The 20,157-nt window shown below is 39.6% G+C and overlaps 1 protein-coding gene and 1 long non-coding RNA gene across 16 annotated transcripts in view; one reads left to right on the top strand and one right to left on the bottom strand.

Moving 5' to 3' along the window:
• LRRC8B (leucine rich repeat containing 8 VRAC subunit B) overlaps positions 1 to 20,157 on the top strand; it is a 79,412-nt gene that overhangs the window by 43,420 nt on the left and 15,835 nt on the right. For all 15 annotated transcript variants that reach the window (XR_007411513.1, XR_007411518.1, XR_007411517.1 and 12 more), the window contains 2 exons: positions 9,190 to 9,290; positions 10,563 to 12,727. Coding sequence is in view for 3 of the 15 variants with exons in the window: in XM_049111713.1 (XP_048967670.1) it covers positions 10,589 to 12,727 (2,139 nt within the window). In the remaining 12 variants the exon portion in view is untranslated. The remainder of the gene's footprint in view (positions 1 to 9,189; positions 9,291 to 10,562; positions 12,728 to 20,157) is intronic.
• Positions 1 to 20,157, bottom strand: part of LOC112640912 (uncharacterized) — a 46,501-nt gene that overhangs the window by 10,789 nt on the left and 15,555 nt on the right. The window contains exon 4 of the long non-coding RNA XR_007411524.1: positions 14,659 to 14,709. This is a non-coding gene — a long non-coding RNA (uncharacterized LOC112640912). The remainder of the gene's footprint in view (positions 1 to 14,658; positions 14,710 to 20,157) is intronic.

Genomic DNA, 20,157 nt, shown 5'->3' with positions numbered 1-20,157 from the left:
AGTAGCATGACTCGCTAGTATTGTGAATATAACAAATGTCTCAAAAAGTATGTCTGCTGTCCGGCTCTGAACATATATAAACAAGGTGAAGCAGTGGTGAGGACGTTGGGTCTATCCTCTGTGTATTGTGAACACTCTTCTTTTTATAGATGAAGGTATGGATCCTTTGACTTCTTGAATATATCCACATATCCCTGCTGATTTATTGTGTTGACTATGAATTTTTGAAAGCTAATATCAGGGATGCCTGGGTGGCACAGTCAGTTAAGCTCTTAGTTTTGGCTTAGGTCGTGATCTGAGGGTTATGAGATCACGCCCTACGAGGGCCTGCATGCCCTGTGTTGACCTCTGTACTCTGTATGGAGTCTGATTAAGCTTCTCTCTCCATTTCCCTCTGCCCTTCCCCTCCTCTCTGTAAAAAATATCTTAAAAAAGAAAATCTAATGTCAGATCAGCTACATCTCTACTTATGGCCCATTCAGTGGCTTTTCCATCCCTTCTGGACTATTTATTATCCAAACTCTGTGTTTTGGCTGCAGGCCCTCTCACTCTTCCGCCTTCTCCAGGCTCCTAACATCCCAGCTGAGTGGCCCCCCTTCTGATCTGCATCCATTCTAAGTTTTTTGCTCCTTCTACTTGGAATGAGCTTCCCAATATCATTGTATGGCTGGCTTTATTCAGATCTAAAGAGACCTTCCTGACTAAAGGAGCTCTATATTCTTCGTGGCATTTGTGATTTTATAGTGTTTATATATTTGGTTGTCTCTCTTCCCTTCCTCTTTAGTGAGGTCCCTTAGAACAGGGATCTTTCTGTCTTGCATATCTGTATCTCCTGGACACTTAGAGCTCCACCAGGCACATAGCAGGTATCCTACAGACTAAAATCCTGACCTCTCTTTGAGAAATGCTACTGTTCACTGATGTTCCACCAATTCTCTGTGGGTATTTTGTTTGTATAGAATCAAATGTAGTAGTTATTAGGTTTAGCCATCATCCCACCCATTTAGCACTGGTGACAGCATGAGATGGTGGTGTTTTCAGCTATGCAAGTCTTCTCTCCACAATGGGATTGTAAATCCCACAAAACTAGAAACAAGGCCTCATAATTCCTTGGTATGCCTTTGTAGTCCTCGCCTCCCTAATTGAGTGCATTTAAATGTTAACTTTAGAGAAAGGGTTAAGGCTAGTGGCTTAATCCTATTTTCAGTATTTCTAGAGTACACTGGTGTGTCTGTCCCAAAGCTAAAACAAAAAATTTCTCATTTTGATTTATAGTTAAAAAATTGTTTCATAGAAATTTTCTGGACTACATTTGCAAATTCATGTTACAAAGCCCTGTTTATTTTATTAAGAAGGCGAGGTGGCCTTCTTAATAATAATACCTATTATTAATTAGGTGAGGTGGCCAGAATTAATGCTATCAACATCCCAGTTCTTTTCAAATTAGGAAATTTGCCCTAGAGAAGAAATTTAAACACCTCTACGCTTTAGTTTCCTTACTTGTAAAGAGTTAGACTCTAATCTCCATGGTTTCTTCCTGAATTAAATAGCCCATATGATTCTGCTCTTGTGAAAGGTAGGTCACCTATGGAAGAAGTAGGAGAAGCAAATGGAATGATGATCTCTGCTATCAGCCAGACGTTCGACCGGAGAGCATGTAGGTTCACAAGAGACTATACAGGAACAGAGTCTGGCTCTACTTGATGATGGGCTTACTGTGGGTGGTGGGAAGGGGAGTCAAGAAAACGTTTTTGTAAAAAACAGAGATGTTGGAGAAGGTTTTGAGGTTGCCTTCTGTTTACCTAGTCTAAGAATCATGTAGCCACTAGTGGCTTCTGTGTTAGTGTTAATATTATAATGTGACTGTACCTTCTTTCATTTTAAATGTATTCTAGATAATTTGATAGCTTACAAAATGCATAAAAAAACTGAGAGGCCTTTTCCTACAAAGACAATTATCATCTGCATTAAATAAATCATGTGTTCCATAACTGTCAGAAACAAAGAAAAGTAAAGCATTTTTTTTTAAAGTTCAGAACAACTCTGATTTAATTAGTATTTCTAGAGTTATTCCCCTGGTGTTAATTGTCATATTCAGTAACTGTCTTCTGGGGCTTCGGATGATTAATTTTCCTAATGTTTAGAATATTATTTATGATTGTTTTTGGAAACCCATTACCACCGTGCAGCTTTGGGTAAGAAACTGCTGAATTGTAGCTACACATCACTTTTTTCCTCTGGTGTCTCTGTGTTGTTGACCATGATGTCAGACTGTTTCCTTGAAACTGATTTCTGTGTTCCAGAAACACTGTGCTTCTCCTTTATCTCACTGACCCTGCCTCTCTCTCCCCCTTTCCTCTACGAGTCCTTCTTCATGTGATATATTATCCAGGGAAGAGAGTCTGTTCTTCAGTCACTCAATTCTTTCTCACAAAGAACTACTTCATTTCTACAGCAGTATCTGCTACTTCAATGTTCTTGAGTTTCTGTGGTGAATTAAAGATGGCTGGAAATACTGTGTGATTTTTCCAGTTTGTTTCCCTTCCCTTTAAACATCTGGACTGGTCTGGTTACCTTTTTTGAACCCTCCAGTCTGGCAAAAGCGGTGTGGAGTAATTTTGAAGGTTGGATTTTAAGGAGATGTGTCACTTCTGCTATTGTGTACTTGGCAGTGTTCCATAGAACTTAGCCACCTTGCCCCCGGGAAAGCCTAAACAGCCACGTGGAAGAGTGGCAAGGCCCCTGGTTGTTAGCTTAAACTGAGCTGCAGGACCAGCAGACAGCCCAAGTGCCAGTCCTATGACCGAGGCATTTCAGACCTTCCAGCCTTCTCCGCATTCCAGCCAACACCATGTTGAAACAGAACAACTGCCTCACCATCCCACAGAATCATGAGAAATGATAAATGGTTGTTTTAGCCACTAAGTTTTGGAATGTTTTTTGGCATAGCAATAAAGAACTGAAACAACAATTGATACCCAGAAGTGAGGTGCTGGCCTAACAAAACATCTAGCATTGGATTTGAGACCGGGGGGCACAGTGAAGATTTGAAGGGAAGTAAAACAACTATTAGTGATGGCTGGAAAGAGCAGTGAGGACATTGCTATTGGGGGATGTGAAATTGTACCCCTGTTCATACTGACAGAAAAATTGACAAGACTGACACCTCTAGTAACATGGAAGACAGAAAATGAATCTAATGTATTTGTGTGTCTAGCTTAGGACATTTTCCAACAGAATATTAGAAGTGCCCAGGCACCTGGGTGGTTCAGTTGGTTAAACGTCCGACTCTTGATCTCAGCTCAGGTCTTGATCTCCGGGTCATGAGTTCAAGCCCTATGTTGGGCTCCATGCTGAGCATGAGCCTACTTAAAAAAAATATATTGGAAGTGCCAATTGACTTTTTTTTTTTTTTTAACCACACACGACCAAAGTATTACAAGAGAGAGATGAATCAAAGAAGAGACTATTCAGGTTTTAAGTAGACTTTAGAGGATATATTTCCATCCAGAATTGTCTAGGATTGTAAATAAAACTGTTCCTCATTCCCAGTTTTTCCACCCAGCAAAAGGTACTCAAAGTAAGAAATGCCCTCAGGTTGAAAGATCAGATCCTATTACTGTCAATAAAACTTAATCTCACAGTACAAATAAAACCCAGAGCATAGCTGTAAGACCCTGTATCATGCCTTCAAAAAGATATAAGGCTGTGCCTCCTGGATCTTCTCAGCTAGATAAAGTCTAAGGACTTTAAGAATGCTGTCCCCACAGCCTCCTAGACCTAATTTAGATGACAAGATTCTAGACTTCAAGCCTGAGCTTGATGCCGTAGTCAGATGAGATTTTTAGGGGGTTGGAAGAAGGTGAGTGTGTGTTGCATATAGGACTATAAATCATTTTGGGGCAAGGAGACCCAGGTAAGTTAAGCATGGATGTACATCTTTTACCACTCCTCCCATTGAGAAGTCACGTTTCCCATCCTCTGAAATCTGAGCTGGCTGTATGACGCCTTTGACTGATAAAATGTGGGGGACATGACCCTATGTAGCTTTGAGGGCCTGTGCAATGAAAGACCTGTAGTTTTCACCTTTGTGCTTGGAATGCATCATCTTAGAACCCAGCCATGTTACATTGGGACAGTCAAATAGCCATGAGAAGTTACAGTAGAAGTGCTAGCCAGCAGTCAGCTCCAACTACCAGCCTGATGAATGAGTACATTCTGGACCTTCCAGCCGCTTTTGTGCCAGCCAATACCATGAAGCAAAAGAACCACCCACAGAATCATGAGAAACAAAACCGTATTGTTTTTTTAAACCATTAATATTGAGAATATGCTGAATAGTTCGCCAAAATCCTTCCCATCTACATGTGACTGAGGGCTAGCCTCTCCCAGGAAAGCCTTATTACCTTAGATACACTCTGCCTAACCTCAATTTATTTTTTTTCTGCTCTCTGATATGCTCAATTATTTACTGTACAAATATTGTAGACCCCGTGCTAGAAACTGTGGAAGATACTGCAATACTATAGACTCAAAATCTGAATCCATTTGACCCCTGCTTCTCAGTTGACCCTTCTATGGGCTATTGCTAAGAGGTGTTGAATTTTCATTTACAGTCACTATTTTATTCATTGTTTTTTTTTTTCAAACCTACTGCAAAATTTTCCTCCATCACTTCAGCCTACACTATTGAAGTAGCCTTTCAACTGGGCTCATTGTCTCTGATTCTTCCTCAAGTCCACTCTGCAAATCTCTATAGTTCAGTGACCCCCTGTTCTACTGCCTCGCGCCCATGGGTCTTAGGTCTCTTAAGGGGTCACAGAGCTGCTGGTCACTGTTACCCCGGTAGTCTTCGGGGAGAGGCAGCACTCTAGACACCTACTGAAACTTCCAGGAAGATTTCAAAGGTCAGCACTTCCCCCACATATTTTATTGCCAATCTATCTTGTAAGCTTTCTCCTCCTCAGGAGATTAGGAGAAAACAAAAAAAGTACTGGTCTCAGCTACATCAGTTGAGTTGCTTGATCAATTGTAGGAGTAGGGCTTGGATTTGAGTTTTTTTTTTTTTTTTTTAAAGTGCTCCAGGTTATTCTAATGTGAAGCCAAACTTAAGAACCACTGTCTTAGATTTTAAAAAATGGTCTCTGCATCAGCAGCATCAACATTAACTAGATGTTTGTTAGAAATGCATTCTTGGCCACCTGGGTGGCTCAGTGGTTGAACATCTGCCTTTGGTTCAGGTCGTGATCCCAGGGTCCTGGGATCGAGTCCCATATCAGGCTTCCTGTGGGGAGCCTGCCCCTCCCTCTGCCTATGTCTGCCTCTCTCTTTAGGTCTGTCATGAATAAATAAATAAAATCTTTTTAAAAATAGTTTAAAGCAGAAATGCACATTCTTAGGGCCTACTTCAGACCTAATGAATCATAAACTCAGAGAGTGGGACCAAACACTTGAGAATATGCTGAGTATATATTATTATATAGTAAGCTCTCCAGTGATTTTTATGGACATTAAAGTTAGAGAAACACTTCATTGTATAAATCTTAGCTCCCTTCTAGGAAGTCTCAAGACTGCAACTAAATTTGGGAAGGGTGTTTAGTATTTGAAATTCGCTCTATTGATAAGATCTGAAATAACTGGTAAAGGACATAAACTGGCATACCAAGTGTCTTGCTAGTGATCATTTAAGTCCTTGAGAAATGCTGAATGATTATCATCAGATCTCTGAAGAATGGCTCGAGGGGTTATTTAGTCTGAAGAAAATGAGCAAATTAATCAAGGGTACTGACACTATTTCCCAGAGAGAGAACTTAAAGAGGTGAATTTAAACTTCATTTGGGTATATGTTAGACCCAGGAAAATATCTTTTGATGAGTAGTACTAAACATTTTGAAGGGATATAAGGCAATTTCTAAATCAATTTGGAGTGAAAGCATAGAGAAACCCCATTTTGAATTGTTTGGTTATATCCCTGCCTGGGGTCAGAGATAGACATCTTTGAAGTAGTGTCCAGTTCTCTGCATAGAATGACTCTAAATACCATCTGACCATCATTTGTTTATTTTTTCACTGGTTATTTTGGAAATGCTTTCAAAGTAAAATAGGGACTAGTGGGAAGTAAAGATGCCTAACTTGAGTGTTCTTGTTTCAATCCTAGAGGCTTTGGGGTGAGATTGTCAAATGAATTCATGTGCTTTCAAAAGCTTTTATGATTTTTTAATGAGGTTTAAAAGCTGAAGGAATGGGATTAGGACCATAAAATCCTTTACTCTTAACGTTGTTTCTTTGAACTGATTTAGTGGATTTGTATATTAGAAATAGAGATCTGATTTAGATTGAATTCTCGTTGCTTGCAAAAATATGGTCTGGAAAAAATTTCCTGGATACATAAACAGTATTAAATATTGTAATGACAAAGGATAGCTATGCTCTAGCTCTTGAGTTAAACACTTCAATTAGAAAAATTAACATCATTTTTTATGTAGGAATGCTTAAGATTCTTCATACATCATTAAATCCGGATGCTATATATTTATGTCTTAGTTCAGTGGAAAATGTTTGGTAGAAAAAGTTTAGCTGCGAAAGTAGACTATATAATATATTACAGGGGACATTGTAGAAGATTGTATATTTGCATCCTTGTTTTTCAAAAGATTAAAATAGAACCCAGTTACAATGCAGTTGTTGGGGTAAGTTGATGTCTTAAGTCTGTTCAGGCTGCTTTAACAAACTGCCACAGCCTTGGTGACTTAAATAGCAGACATTTATTTCTCACAGTTCCTGGAGGCTGAGAAGTTCAAGATCAAGGCATGGGCAGATTCTAAATGAGAGCTCACTTCCTAGTTTATAGACAGCCACCTTCTTGCTGTATCTTCACATGATGGAAGGGGCAAGAGAGCCCTCTGGAATCCCTTTTATAAGGGTACTAATCCCATTCATGAGAGCTCCACCTTCATGATCTGAGGCTCTACTTCCTAACATTCTCACATTGGGAGTTAGGATTTCAACATATGTATTTTAAGGGGGACAAAATAGGGGAGCCCCGGTGGCTCAGCAGTTTAGCGCTGCCTGCAGCCCAGGGCATGATCCTAGAGACCCGGATGGAGTCCTACGTTGGGCTCCCTGCATGGAGCCTGCTTCTCCCTCTGCCTGTGTCTCTGCCTCTCTCTCTCTCTGTGTCTCATGAATAAATAAAATCTTTTAAAAGGGGGGGGGGGGACAAAATATGTATTCCATTGCAGTTAGGGAAAAGAGATAAATACTCAGCTTTTTCTTTAGCCTTTAAAAGAACTGAGAGGCATAGTTAGTTGGATTTAATGAGACAGCGTGGTCAGCCATATACAAGGTTTGAGATTTGAATCTGAGGACCTAGGTTCTACGTGCAGCTATTTCTTGACAGTTTTGTCACCTTAGACAGGATAGCTCCTTTGGGCCTGCTTTATTTTCCATATTTTAAAATGTGTAGAATAAAAATATTTGCCTAATGGTTTATTATATGAAACAAATTAATGTAAATTGAAGTACTTTGAAAGTAGGAAATCAGATATTAGATTATAAATAGTATATTTTTGTATGTTCTCTTATTGGCAAGGAATTCCTCAATGGAAATCTGAATTAGGTGATTAGATGGAAAGTTTATAATTCTTAAAAAGGTAAACAGAAAAAGTTCTTTATAAGTCATCAGTTAGTATAAATATGGTAAACCTGTCATTAGCTGTGGTTCTCTTAGCATATTAGTTATAATAGTTTCTCATATTATATGAAAATTTGTGTTTTAAAATATTACTGTAGTTGAAGGTTTGTGACTCTCTTCTTTGATAGAAATAATGTGTTTAAAGTAGAAAATGTGTTTGCAATGTTTAAAAGAAACTATTTTACAAGAAATATCAGGATGGCTGAGCAGCATTCTGGAATTATGCAATAAATTCTTTCCTGGTACATTATAGATGCAATACAATGGAAGAATATGTAAAATGTTTCACACCTTAAATATCTTTATCATACTTGCTGCACATAAATGCAGTTGTGTATCATATGGTATAAGCCTTTTAAAAGCGAACTGTGAATGAGAAACTCCTACTCTAGCAGTGCTAAGTAAGTATGGATTAGTACACGGCTAGATTGTCATACATACTAACTGTGCTTTCTGGCCTGCAAAATAATTTGATACTGGATAGTAGTTATTAAGCAGGCTTTTTTGCACATGGATTGGTAAATCCAAAGTAAATTTCAGACATGCCCAACTTTATGATCTTTGAAAATGACAAGGTCACAAGAGTATTACTAAAACCATCTTAAATACAATTTGGGGTTAGTACATTGAGCTGGATTTCAAGTACTTAATAAACCAAAAAAAGATTGTATCTTCAGGGCAAATATATCAACATTCCCAGCAACCTTTCAGAGGTGCCATAGGCACTAAAAAACACAATTTCCATGCCAAGTTAAAGTTTTTTTGTATGTTTTAGAATGTTCCCTTGTTTCAAACTGATCAATATATATGCAGTTTAAATTATTACAAGTGATTGCTTGAAGTAGATGCTAAGAATGGCTTCTATTAACCTACTAGGTTAAAAAAAAGCTAATATAAAGGGAAGCTACATTTAGTAATATCATAATTTCAGAGAATTACAGCCATATTTCTGAGCTGTGTCTTTAAGTTATTAACTTGTGACTATTTCTAATGAAATCAGGCTAAATTTGAAGAGCACTAAATCTTCTTTAGAGAGATGTGTGGTTTTAAATTAGGATGCAGAAATTACATGATTTGACAGGCCATCTGATAAATGCAAATAAGACCAACTGTGTATGAGGACTGAATGAGAAAAATTAACATATGTAGGCTGCTTGGAAAAGTTAAGTGTTCATCTAAGTGTTGTAAATATGGCATTTTAAAATATATATTTTTTTTTTTTTTTTTTTTTTTTTTCATTTTAAAATATATTAACATCAAAGTTTCTGTAGAACTTCTCTGTAATTTAAGGGAGTTCAGGGGCTGAGTATGATCTCATATATGGGTGGGGTCTTGTATATATAGCTTTGCCAAAATGTCCTCCAGTGTGAAAAGTAAACTGATCTATGAAAATCTATTTGCCGTATCATGTCTTATGATGGGAAGAGGGTCTCTGGAGACAGTATCTCCATTTTTGTTTAAAATACCACAGCTATTATATCTATGCTTTCTCACAGAATGAAGACAAACACAGAGATGGTGTGTCTAAGAAATTTCAAAAGGTGTCGGCCTCCCGATTGAAGCACAGTCAACTTATTGGATTCATTTTTTTCATCCAGTGAGTATAAATATTTAAAGTACATGATTTTGGTCAATGTTGACTTGTGTTCTGTGTTGAATAAATATTCGCTCTCTGTCAAATACCCTTGTCATGGTTGGGGCCATTTGTGTTTACATTCTTCTGCAATTTCAGTTGTATGTCTTTAATCTCAGGACCTTTAAGAGGACAAATACAGCCATAAGCTGTAAGGTAGCAGAGCCTTAGAGATGATCTGAGTTCATTCTCTTTATCCATTAAAACACGATACTATTGTGATTTTCTTTCTTCTTTCTTAACAGATATGTTATTAGATCCAAATATTCCCTTTTGTTTGTCTTCTAGGTGGTCTGGGTTTTACTCATTAGCAGTCTTTTAAACAATTGATTTATGTAAGGTTGAACATTACATAAATCATTGCTGTGAGGAGCACTGTCTGGATACTTTTTAATATGAAAAAATGCAAAATCTACCTCTTGTTTTTTGAAGGTAAAAATAATTTAATAGAGTATACCCTCAATAATTTATCCTATTAGTACTTTGCCATCAAAACAGTAATCATGAGACAGTCCCCATAGAGCAATGTTCTAATTGGGTTTTTCTTCGCTATCCCTTTTTAAGCCACTGCTGTTGTTTTGTCAACTTTTAAATACTCTGAGTTGGACGTGAACTTAAGTTATAAAGCAAGAGCTTGGGGGGAAAGGAGATAATGCATTAACTCACAGTTGGTTTCGAACATAGAACTGATAGATCCCTATAATCCTAAAGAATAATTCTACAAAACAGTGCTTGCTCAAGAGTCGCTCCCGATAGTAGTTGCAACACAACTCTGGAGCTATAACTGATGCACCCAGACGTGGGGTGGGGTGTGGAAAAGCACTTATTCAGACCATTTGCAAGGTATAAAATGTGGCCCTAAGAAATAAGTAGCATAAGGATAAGTTTTCGTAATGTTGATTGAAGAAAACATGGCTTCTAGTTTTTAATAGCTTGGCAGAGGATAGTCAAGATCTAGGAGGAAACTAGATAGTTGCTTCACAATCTGCCCCAAACACCTTTATAGATCCAGTCTGGCTACCACCAAATGGTCTCTCAGCTGAAGTACTTTATAATGCACAGCTGGGATGGCTGAAGTTTTCAAATGAAACCAGATGTTTCTATCATCCAATTGGCTCTGCCTCTGCCAGGTTTTGTCCCTGAGCTAAATCCCACTCGGGACGTACAAGCCATTAGAGTTAAATGCTTATTTTGGATACTTGCATCAATGGCTTTTCTTTTATTTTCCTCTTCCAGTTTCTGTACTCCTATAAGGGAAAGTCATGATTACACTAACAGAGCTGAAATGTTTAGCAGACGCCCAGTCATCTTATCACATCCTAAAACCATGGTGGGACGTCTTCTGGTATTACATTACCCTGATCATGCTGCTGGTGGCTGTGCTGGCCGGAGCTCTCCAGCTCACACAGAGCAGGGTTCTGTGCTGTCTTCCATGTAAGGTGGAATATGACAATCACTGTGCCGTGCCTTGGGACATCCTGAGAGCCAGCGCAAACATGTCCTCTGATCCCGGGACACCGCTTCCGCTCCCCCTCAGAATCCAGAACGACCTCCACCGACAGCAGTACTCCTACATTGACGCCGTCTGTTATGAGAAACAGCTCCATTGGTTCGCCAAGTTTTTCCCCTACCTGGTGCTCTTGCACACGCTCATCTTTGCAGCCTGTAGCAACTTCTGGCTACACTATCCCAGTACCAGTTCTCGGCTCGAGCATTTTGTGGCCATCCTTCACAAGTGCTTCGATTCCCCGTGGACCACCCGGGCCCTGTCCGAAACGGTGGCCGAGCAATCAGTGAGGCCCCTGACATTCTCCAAGTCCAAGGTTCTGCTGTCGTCCTCAGGGTGCTCAGCCGACGTCGATTCCAACAAGCAGTCATTGCCCTACCCACAGCCTGGCTTGGAGTCAGCTGGCATAGAAAGCCCAACTTCTAGCGTCCTGGACAAGAAGGAGGGTGAACAGGCCAAAGCCATCTTTGAAAAAGTGAAAAGGTTCCGCCTGCACGTGGAGCAGAAGGACATCATTTATAGAGTGTATCTGAAGCAGATCATAGTGAAAGTCATTTTGTTCGTCCTCATCATAACTTATGTTCCGTATTTTCTAACCTACATCAGTCTTGAAATCGACTGTTCGGTTGATGTGCAAGCTTTCACAGGCTACAAGCGCTACCAGTGTGTCTACTCCTTGGCAGAAATATTTAAGGTCCTGGCTTCCTTTTATGTCATTTTGGTTATACTCTATGGTCTCACCTCCTCCTACAGCTTATGGTGGATGCTGAGGAGTTCTCTGAAGCAATATTCCTTTGAGGCGTTGAGAGAGAAAAGCAACTATAGCGATATCCCCGACGTGAAGAACGACTTCGCCTTCATCCTCCATCTGGCCGATCAGTACGATCCTCTTTATTCCAAACGCTTCTCCATATTCCTGTCGGAGGTCAGCGAGAACAAGCTGAAACAGATCAACCTCAACAACGAATGGACAGTTGAGAAGCTGAAGAGTAAGCTTGTGAAAAACTCACAGGACAAGATAGAGCTGCATCTTTTTATGCTAAACGGTCTTCCGGACAACGTCTTTGAGCTGACAGAAATCGAAGTGCTGAGCCTGGAGCTGATCCCTGAGGTCAAGCTGCCCTCTGCGGTCTCGCAGCTGGTCAACCTCAGGGAGCTTCACGTGTACCACTCGTCCCTGGTGGTGGACCATCCAGCGCTGGGCTTCCTGGAGGAGAACCTAAAAATCCTTCGCCTGAAATTCACCGAAATGGGGAAGATCCCACGCTGGGTATTTCACCTGAAGAATCTCAAGGAACTTTATCTGTCAGGCTGTGTTCTTCCGGAACAGCTGAGTACCATGCAGCTGGAGGGCTTCCAGGACTTGAAAAACCTGCGGACCCTCTACCTGAAGAGCAGCCTCTCCCGGATCCCACAGGTCATTACAGACCTCCTGCCTTCTCTGCAGAAGCTGGCCCTCGATAACGAGGGAAGCAAGCTGGTTGTGTTGAACAACTTGAAAAAGATGGTCAATCTGAAGAGCCTCGAGCTGATCAGCTGTGACCTGGAACGCATCCCACACTCTATTTTCAGCCTCAACAATTTGCATGAGTTAGACCTAAAAGAGAATAACCTTAAAACTGTGGAAGAGATCATTAGCTTTCAGCATCTCCAGAATCTTTCCTGCTTAAAGCTGTGGCATAATAACATTGCTTATATTCCTGCCCAGATTGGGGCACTATCTAATCTAGAGCAGCTCTCTTTGAACCATAATAATATTGAGAATCTGCCCCTGCAGCTTTTCCTATGCACCAAACTACATTATTTGGATCTAAGCTATAACCACCTGACCTTCATTCCAGAAGAAATCCAGTATCTGAGTAATTTGCAGTACTTTGCTGTGACCAACAACAATGTAAGTAAATCCATTCCTCCCTTTGTTTAGCCAGTCTTCTGAGCATCTGCTGTTGCAGTGTATAAAGTGGGTAAAGAAAATGGACTTAGGGGCAAACTAAGCATCATCTGGGCCTGGCCTGACTCCCACTTACTAGATATGTGACTGTGAGTAAATTACCAAAATACCGAGCATCAGTTTTTAATCTGACTTACAAGCTGTCATGGAGATTTTATGAGAAAAATATAAGCGCCGGGCATAGTTCCTGGCACATAATAATTGCTCAATGAATGTTCTCTTTATTCTCTTTCCCCATTTTTTTTTACATAAACATCGCAATTGAAGTATTTTAGACTAATTAGTTATAACAGAGCTTACTTTTCATTTTGGAAAGATCTTAAGTAGTTAGAAAGCTTCATAAAAGTTTTTAGCTTTCCAAATCTGTCATAGGAGAAGAACTTTTTGTTAAAAATACTGGGATCATGAATTATTCATAAATCTTTTTTGTGATGCAGTAAAAGAGACTTGAAATCTACATGCATGTCTAGAAAGACGATTCAAAATGAAAGGCCTGGTTCTATAATGCAACACTAGGGCTTCTTAGAAGCTTTTTCCAGCATCCATACTTTAAAAATGAACCATAATTTGCAACAGTAAAGCCAAGTTAAGGAAAACTTGACTTCACTGAAACAAGAAAAAAAAAACAAATGAGTAGTTTCCTAGGTTAAAATGTGAAGCAGGAGGGAAAAGAAAAAAAAAATATCAAGCTAGCCAAAAGGACAAGAGAGTGATGGTAATGTCCATATGAGAAGAAGAAAAAAAATCTTTCAGAAATCAAGTCTGCCAAAAAATGGAAGTGATCTTTCTGTAGTAGAAAATGAAGGCTGTTTTCTTCTACCCTGCCCCCCAAAATGTATTATCTCCTAGACTTTTTGTAATTCAAATTTCATTCTAAATGTGACTATGAACATGGTGTTGGCTAATGAACATATTAATCACCAGACATTATTTTCAAAAACCATGAATTGTTGGGAAAACACCAGAAAGTTGGGGAATGAGAGCAAAATTCGTGCTGATTTTTTGAACCCTAAGACCTGACTCACATATTAAAAGGCTAGAACCCATTCTAAGATAAATGCAAAATCTTTGGGTTTTAAAGAATTATGAGGCTGTAAAACTCCTTGAGGGTTGAGTTAGATTAGCAGCGTTCATAAGAATTACCCAAAGGGGTTGTTAAAGCACAGATTGCTGGACCCCACTCCCAGGGTCTTCGATTTAGTCAGTCTGGTGTAGGATCCAAGAGTTAGCAGTTCTAAAAAATCCCAGGTAAAAATTATGCTGGTGCTGTGATGACCATACTTCGAAAACTATAGGTCTAGAGATTTTTCATTAGTGTTGTTTATTTATGCAGTTGATTAATACTAATATTTAGGTTATATTTTCCCATTGTTAAGTCAGTAATAAAAAGTATAAAGAATTATATTGAAAGGCATTGGTTCCACTAAGTTATTATTTGGTTATGTCACTATATGAATTTTTGAAAGTTGCAGCTGATTAAATAATTAGCTGGCCATGAATTATTTAAATGTATGTTAATTAATAAGTTAATGTGGTTTTCTGGTTTGATTTAATAAAACCTTAAGACCATTTGTACTTTTGACACTAAGCTTATTGACATCTTGACTGTGTCTAAAAGAAAAACTAGGTGTAAGTATCAGACACAGTTTATCTTGAGTAAGGGAGGATACTTGGCACACATGAAAAGTCCTCTTCTGAAGGCAGTTTATGGCCAAAGTAGAATGATATCTTAGCCTGAGTTGTCTCAGAAGTCTGATAACCAGCAGTTGCCAAGCATCCCAGAGCCATAACAAGGACCTTTGAATGGGTGAAGAACACTCTCCTCAGAACTGTGGAGACTTATTTAATCAGGATATGGAGAAAGTGGAACTCACTCAGAAGACAGCAGCCAGAGAGATGAAAAGTTCTCCGGTGGAATAGTTAACCTAAAGATGGGAAGTATTGGGAAAGGAAGAAAAAAGAATAGTTGGTCTTTAAATATTTGGAAGACTTAATCTTCTTGCAGGTAACCATGAATCTTAGAACGAGGACAAGCAAGGGAAAGATTTCCCATATTTCCCAAAAAGCTGCCCCAAAATTAAATCTTTGAGAAGGGGGAAGTGATTTCTTATTAATTAAACTGTCCAGATATAGATTGTCAACCACTTGGTAGAAGTGTTGTTAAAGGGAATCAAGGATTCAAGTTTCAGTTTCAGGGTTCCTTCTAACTTTGAGATTCTTAAGATTCTATGAGATAGACCAAAATATTTTTTTAATTAGAAAATAAAACATGAAATTGGATGTGTAAATATTTAGATATGCATATACTCAAAAATGTGAGTTGATTCATCCATTTTGAATAAAACATGGTAAGGGTTCCTGAAAGAGGAGAGCTTTTATTTTTTTATTATTTTATATTTTTTTTATAAATTTGTTTTTTATTGGTGTTCAGTTTGCCAACATATAGAATAACACCCAGTGCTCATCCTGTCAAGTGCCCACCTCAGTGCCTGTCACCCAGTCACCCCCACCCCCTGCCCACCTCCCCTTCCACCACCCCTAGTTCGTTACCCAGAGTTAGGAGTCTTTCATGTTCTGTCTCCCTTTCTGATACTTCCCACTCATTTTTTCTCCTTTCCCCTTTATTCCCTTTCACTATTTTTTATATTCCCCAAATGAATGAGATCATATGTTTGTCCTTCTCCGATTGACTTATTTCACTCAGCATAATACCCTCCAGTTTGAAAGGAGAGCTTTTAAAATACTCTTCTAAAGAGTTGGGCAGTATACTAGGTTCATGGATGGATGCAATGAACGCTCTCTGTGGTTAAGGAGAAGAGACATTCATTGACAGGATGTTGTGTCTCATTATCACGGAAAAGCCTGCAGAATCAAGCTTAGAAAACAAATGTAAAGTTAGATAACCAAAAGGTGAAAGTCATAGCACAAAAAACAAAATGGTGAGGGTATCCTGCCACTGACCATCAGGGGCACAGAGCTTCCCCTGAAAATTGGATACTCCTGCTACTGCAGCCCTTGCCCTCCTATAAAATAAGTTCTTCATGGTTTCTGCTGCTTTATGACACTAGCCCCAATTTAAAGTCCAAGTCTGAGCACCTGATTGGCAGAGCTTATGAGCACCCACCCCACATTCAAGCTGTAAGGGGATCTGGGAAGCCTGGAATCTGATGTTGTCAGTTCCTCCAATGGGAAGTGGACTCTGCTTCCCACCAAGAGTCCCACCACCAAGATAAGGGAGGAAATTCTCCAAACATTGAAGATAGTGGGCATCCCCCAAATGACAGACATTCACAGAGAGGGCACTCTAGAGTTTCTTCCACAGGGTAGTAATAGATGTTATCACACAAAACACTAAACATTTATTTTTTAATGTTTTTTAAAGATTATTTATTTATTCATGACAGAGAGAGGCAGAGACATAGGCAGAGGGAGAAGCAGGCTCCCTCTCCGGAGCCTGATGCAGTATTTGATCCCAGGACCCCGGGATCACCACCTGAGCCAAAGGCAGATGCTCAACCACTGAGCCACCCAGGTGCCCCCCTAAACATTTATTTTTATCATAGTTTTTGCTGCAGGATTCCTTAGAGCCTTTAGTATTTGAATATGCATTGTGCTTCTCCAAGAGGGGGATATGATATGCAATGTTTGCCAAATAGATTTGAGCAAGCTGTTCTTTTTTTTTTTTTTTTAAGATTATATTTTTAAGTAATCTCTACACCCAATGTGGGGCCCAAACGTACAACCCCAAGATCAGGAGTCATATGCTCTACTGACTGAGCCAGCCAGGCACCCAAAATGTTCTTTTTTTTTATAGTAACTCTTGAGAGGAGTGTTCCTAAGACTCTGGGGGTTTTGGAAATGTAGAAGGATAGAGATCATGTGCAGAGGATTGCAACAAGCATACCCAGATGTAATAAGAGATGAGAGCATTTAGAAGGTGGGTCGGAATGGAGAATGCCTTGAAGACTGCCAGTCAAGTTCAGATTTGAGTTCACTGGACAGTAGCTGGGGTCAGACTTGAGCTTGAAAGGGATACTTAACATGAACAGGTACCTTCAAAGGACGCTGTAATTGTAACCCATTTAGAAGGGTTGGGAGATTACAATCAAGAAATAAAACCCCTTTAAAAAATTTAATCAGTTATGATTTTGAAGTAGGACTATAAATTCAAAACAAGATCTAAAGATTTACATCTGAAAGGAACACCACGGGCAATCAAGTCAGCAAACTGCAGCCTGATCCCACCCAGGGCCTGAGCTAAGAATGTTTTTAAAATTTTTATACTGCCCCGACCTAAGAATGATCTTCTAAATTTTTTAATGATTAAGGAAAAAAATGTTTAAATAACACTCTGTCTCACATGAAAACTCTATGAAATTCAAATCTCAGGATCCATGACTAAATTCCATTGTTCTCATTCATGAGCCTATATTATAAAAAATATTATATACTCAACCATTATTATATTTTGAATTTCCTCATTTAAAAATGTAGGAAATTTTTTCTCTCTTAATTGTATAAGTACCTACATAATATTTCCAGTTTTACTTCTTAACCCACAAAGCCTAAAATATGTACTATCCTACACATTTAGAGAAAAACTTTTCCAACCTCTGCTCTAGTAACTGCCTTCATACTGATACTGACACTGATGCTCAGAGTGATTTGCCTGAAGTGTGAAGCTTCCTAGCATGAATCTGGGATGGAACCCAAGTATTCCGACACCCACTCTGGCACTCCCTCTACTGCATCTCAGATGTGTCGAGGCAAATGCTGTTACGCGGGAAGCAGTGGTGTGTGTGGATGGACGTGGGAGACGGGAGAGGAGGAGGAAGCATCTCTATGCCAGTACCAAAGTGTAATTCAATTATGATGGTATCGAATGTGATGGAGAGGCATAGGAAAGGGGGAGGACTTAATAGTTTCACTCAAATCTTAAAAACCACTCCAATTTATACCTAGGTCTTCCAGCTTCTACATTTGTGCATTTAATGTGTTTCTTTTATTGACTCAAAGACTTCTAGCTGGAAGTAGAAATTACTTCTAAAGATCATTTATGTGACGGAGCTTATTTTTGACATCACTACTTAGAAATGGAAATACTCATTTTTGTTTCCTGAAATGAATGGCTTTTATGGATTTGCTTAGCATGTACTGAGATGATGTGTTCAACAGCTAGGAAAAAAGGGAAATCTGACATTGAGACAGATTCTGAAGCAAGGTCTCAGCCTCTGGAAACAGGGGAGTATTTCATTATCAGATGTCAGCAATACATATAGGAAGAGGACCATCCTTCCTTAGATGTTCTGGGGGCTTTACTACAATTTGTTCAAGATATTTTGTTGTCAGAGAATTCTAGGATGTAGCATTAGTTTCTCTCTCTTTTTCAGTTTGATAGCTTGTATGTATAACTTATAATTTATTCTATAAAATCATTCTGCATATGAAGTGTATCAACCCTTGATAGTCTGCAAACATTTCTTTTGATTTTTTAAAAATAAATCAGTAGTCCATTAGGGTCATTTTTTCCTTTTTGGGGGTGTATATCATATTGTCTAAGAAAGAGCATGTTAAATGAATTCAGAATAAATAAATGCTATCTAAAATTTTATTAAATGTATCAGCCTGGGCAAAATGTTTTTGATGTTCTTGTAATACAGCTTCAGGGTAAACTATTTTTAAGGGTTTAAGTAGATTTTTCAGAATAGAAATGCTGAATTGAAGGAAAGTCTTGCGTCCCTACCACAGTTGCCCAGCCTTCTTTAACATAATTGAATTCAGGCAGGTGAAGAAAGGTTTTGTGCCTCAGCTGGGTGCTGACTCTGAAAGAAAGTCCCTGAGATGGACACTTGGCACTCAGGAAGTAGAACTGCTGAGCACAGCCCTTGACTCACTTTCATGACAGCAGCACAGCTGAGGGACCCTGGGGGCTTGCTCCCCTTGCCTCATGAAACCCCTCTCCTGTCTTAGGGGGCCGAGAAGTTGCTAAAATCCCAACTTTGGAAATTTTTTTTTTTTTTTAACTTTGGAAATTTGAAAGAAGATTGGTGAACACATGGTAGTGTTGATAGACAGGAAAGTGATGGCAAGGGCTTCAGGGTTTTCACCCAGTTGGAAAGGAGTCCAATTAAGCAAGGTCCTTGCTGGGCATCTGGAGGCTTTCTGAAGTAAGGAGATGGAGCAGTCCCTGCTACAGTCCCTGCTACTGTCCCTCCTTCCCAGCGCCCATGACAGACTAATTATTGATTTAATTGTTTAGTATTTCTCAGTGCACCAGTGCCGCTCAAACGGGGGCACTTTTGCCCCCCAAGAGACATTTGTCTGGAGACATTTTTGATTATCACAGCTGAGAAGAGGCATAGCACTGGCATCTAGAAGGCAGAGGCCAGGGATGCTGCTAAACAGTCTACGATACACAGGGCCCCCCACAAAAGGAATGATCTCACCCAAAATTTCACAGTGCCAAGGTCGAGAAACCCTGCATTAGACCATGGTTCTCGAAGACCCATCTGTCTATCAGCACTTTATCCCCAACACCTAGCTGGGAGCCTGGCACGAAAGGAGGCTGTCTGTCTGCATTTACTGAATCAAGATGAGCCAAGCCTACCCTCTTTTTCTCAACTGGCCTCCCCGAGTCATTGCTTAGACACTAATAGGCACTCTCAGGGTTGAGCTTGGGTTGCACAGGATGGATTATTTACTCTACTTGTACGTCACTGGCCGTACTTCTGAGCTGCAGGCGTATGACCAGAAGAGGTTGCATGAGAAAGGGGTTACATTTCTTCTGTCTCTTATCTCTCTGCCATAGCTCCATATCGAAATCTACATAGTTATGGTTTTGTATCTGCATTCAAGAAGGGAACGAAATAGAAGGGTCAGTACTTTTCCTTTGCTCCTACCTAGTATTTTGGTGTACAAGGAGGAGCTTTTTTGAATGCCATACTTAGCAATGGTGATCATTCGATTTATTTCCAAGGATAGCCATACCGAGTGTATGTATGGACTATGGAGAGAGGAATTTCAAATATAATGAGCACTCCTGAATGCAGTTTGACTATTTTTTTAGTTTGTATAGAGAATGTCTATCTTTTTGAGGAATAGTTCTGGATGGCCTGGAAATTCCAGCAGAGAGCTGGCTCAGTGGGACTGTGTTAGCCCATCAGAGGTGCAGGCTGAGCTCTTGAGTGCCCCTTTCATCCCTGTGTCTAACAAAGCCCCATCCTGAACCAAGAAGCCTGCACTATTTCACAGTTGCAAAGATACCCTCTGTGCCGCATTATAGATCGGCCTGCATGCTGTCCAGCACCACCCGGTGCAAACTCCCCTCTCAGTGGCATGACAAGAGTTGAGGATGCTAGCTCTCAGCTCTTCCG

The sequence above is a fragment of the Canis lupus genome, chromosome 6 (assembly GCF_003254725.2).
Source record: "Canis lupus dingo isolate Sandy chromosome 6, ASM325472v2, whole genome shotgun sequence".
Classification (NCBI taxonomy): domain Eukaryota; kingdom Metazoa; phylum Chordata; class Mammalia; order Carnivora; family Canidae; genus Canis; species Canis lupus.
The sequence above is the reverse complement of the archived record's forward strand: the minus strand, read 5'-3'. Positions and strand labels throughout refer to the sequence as shown.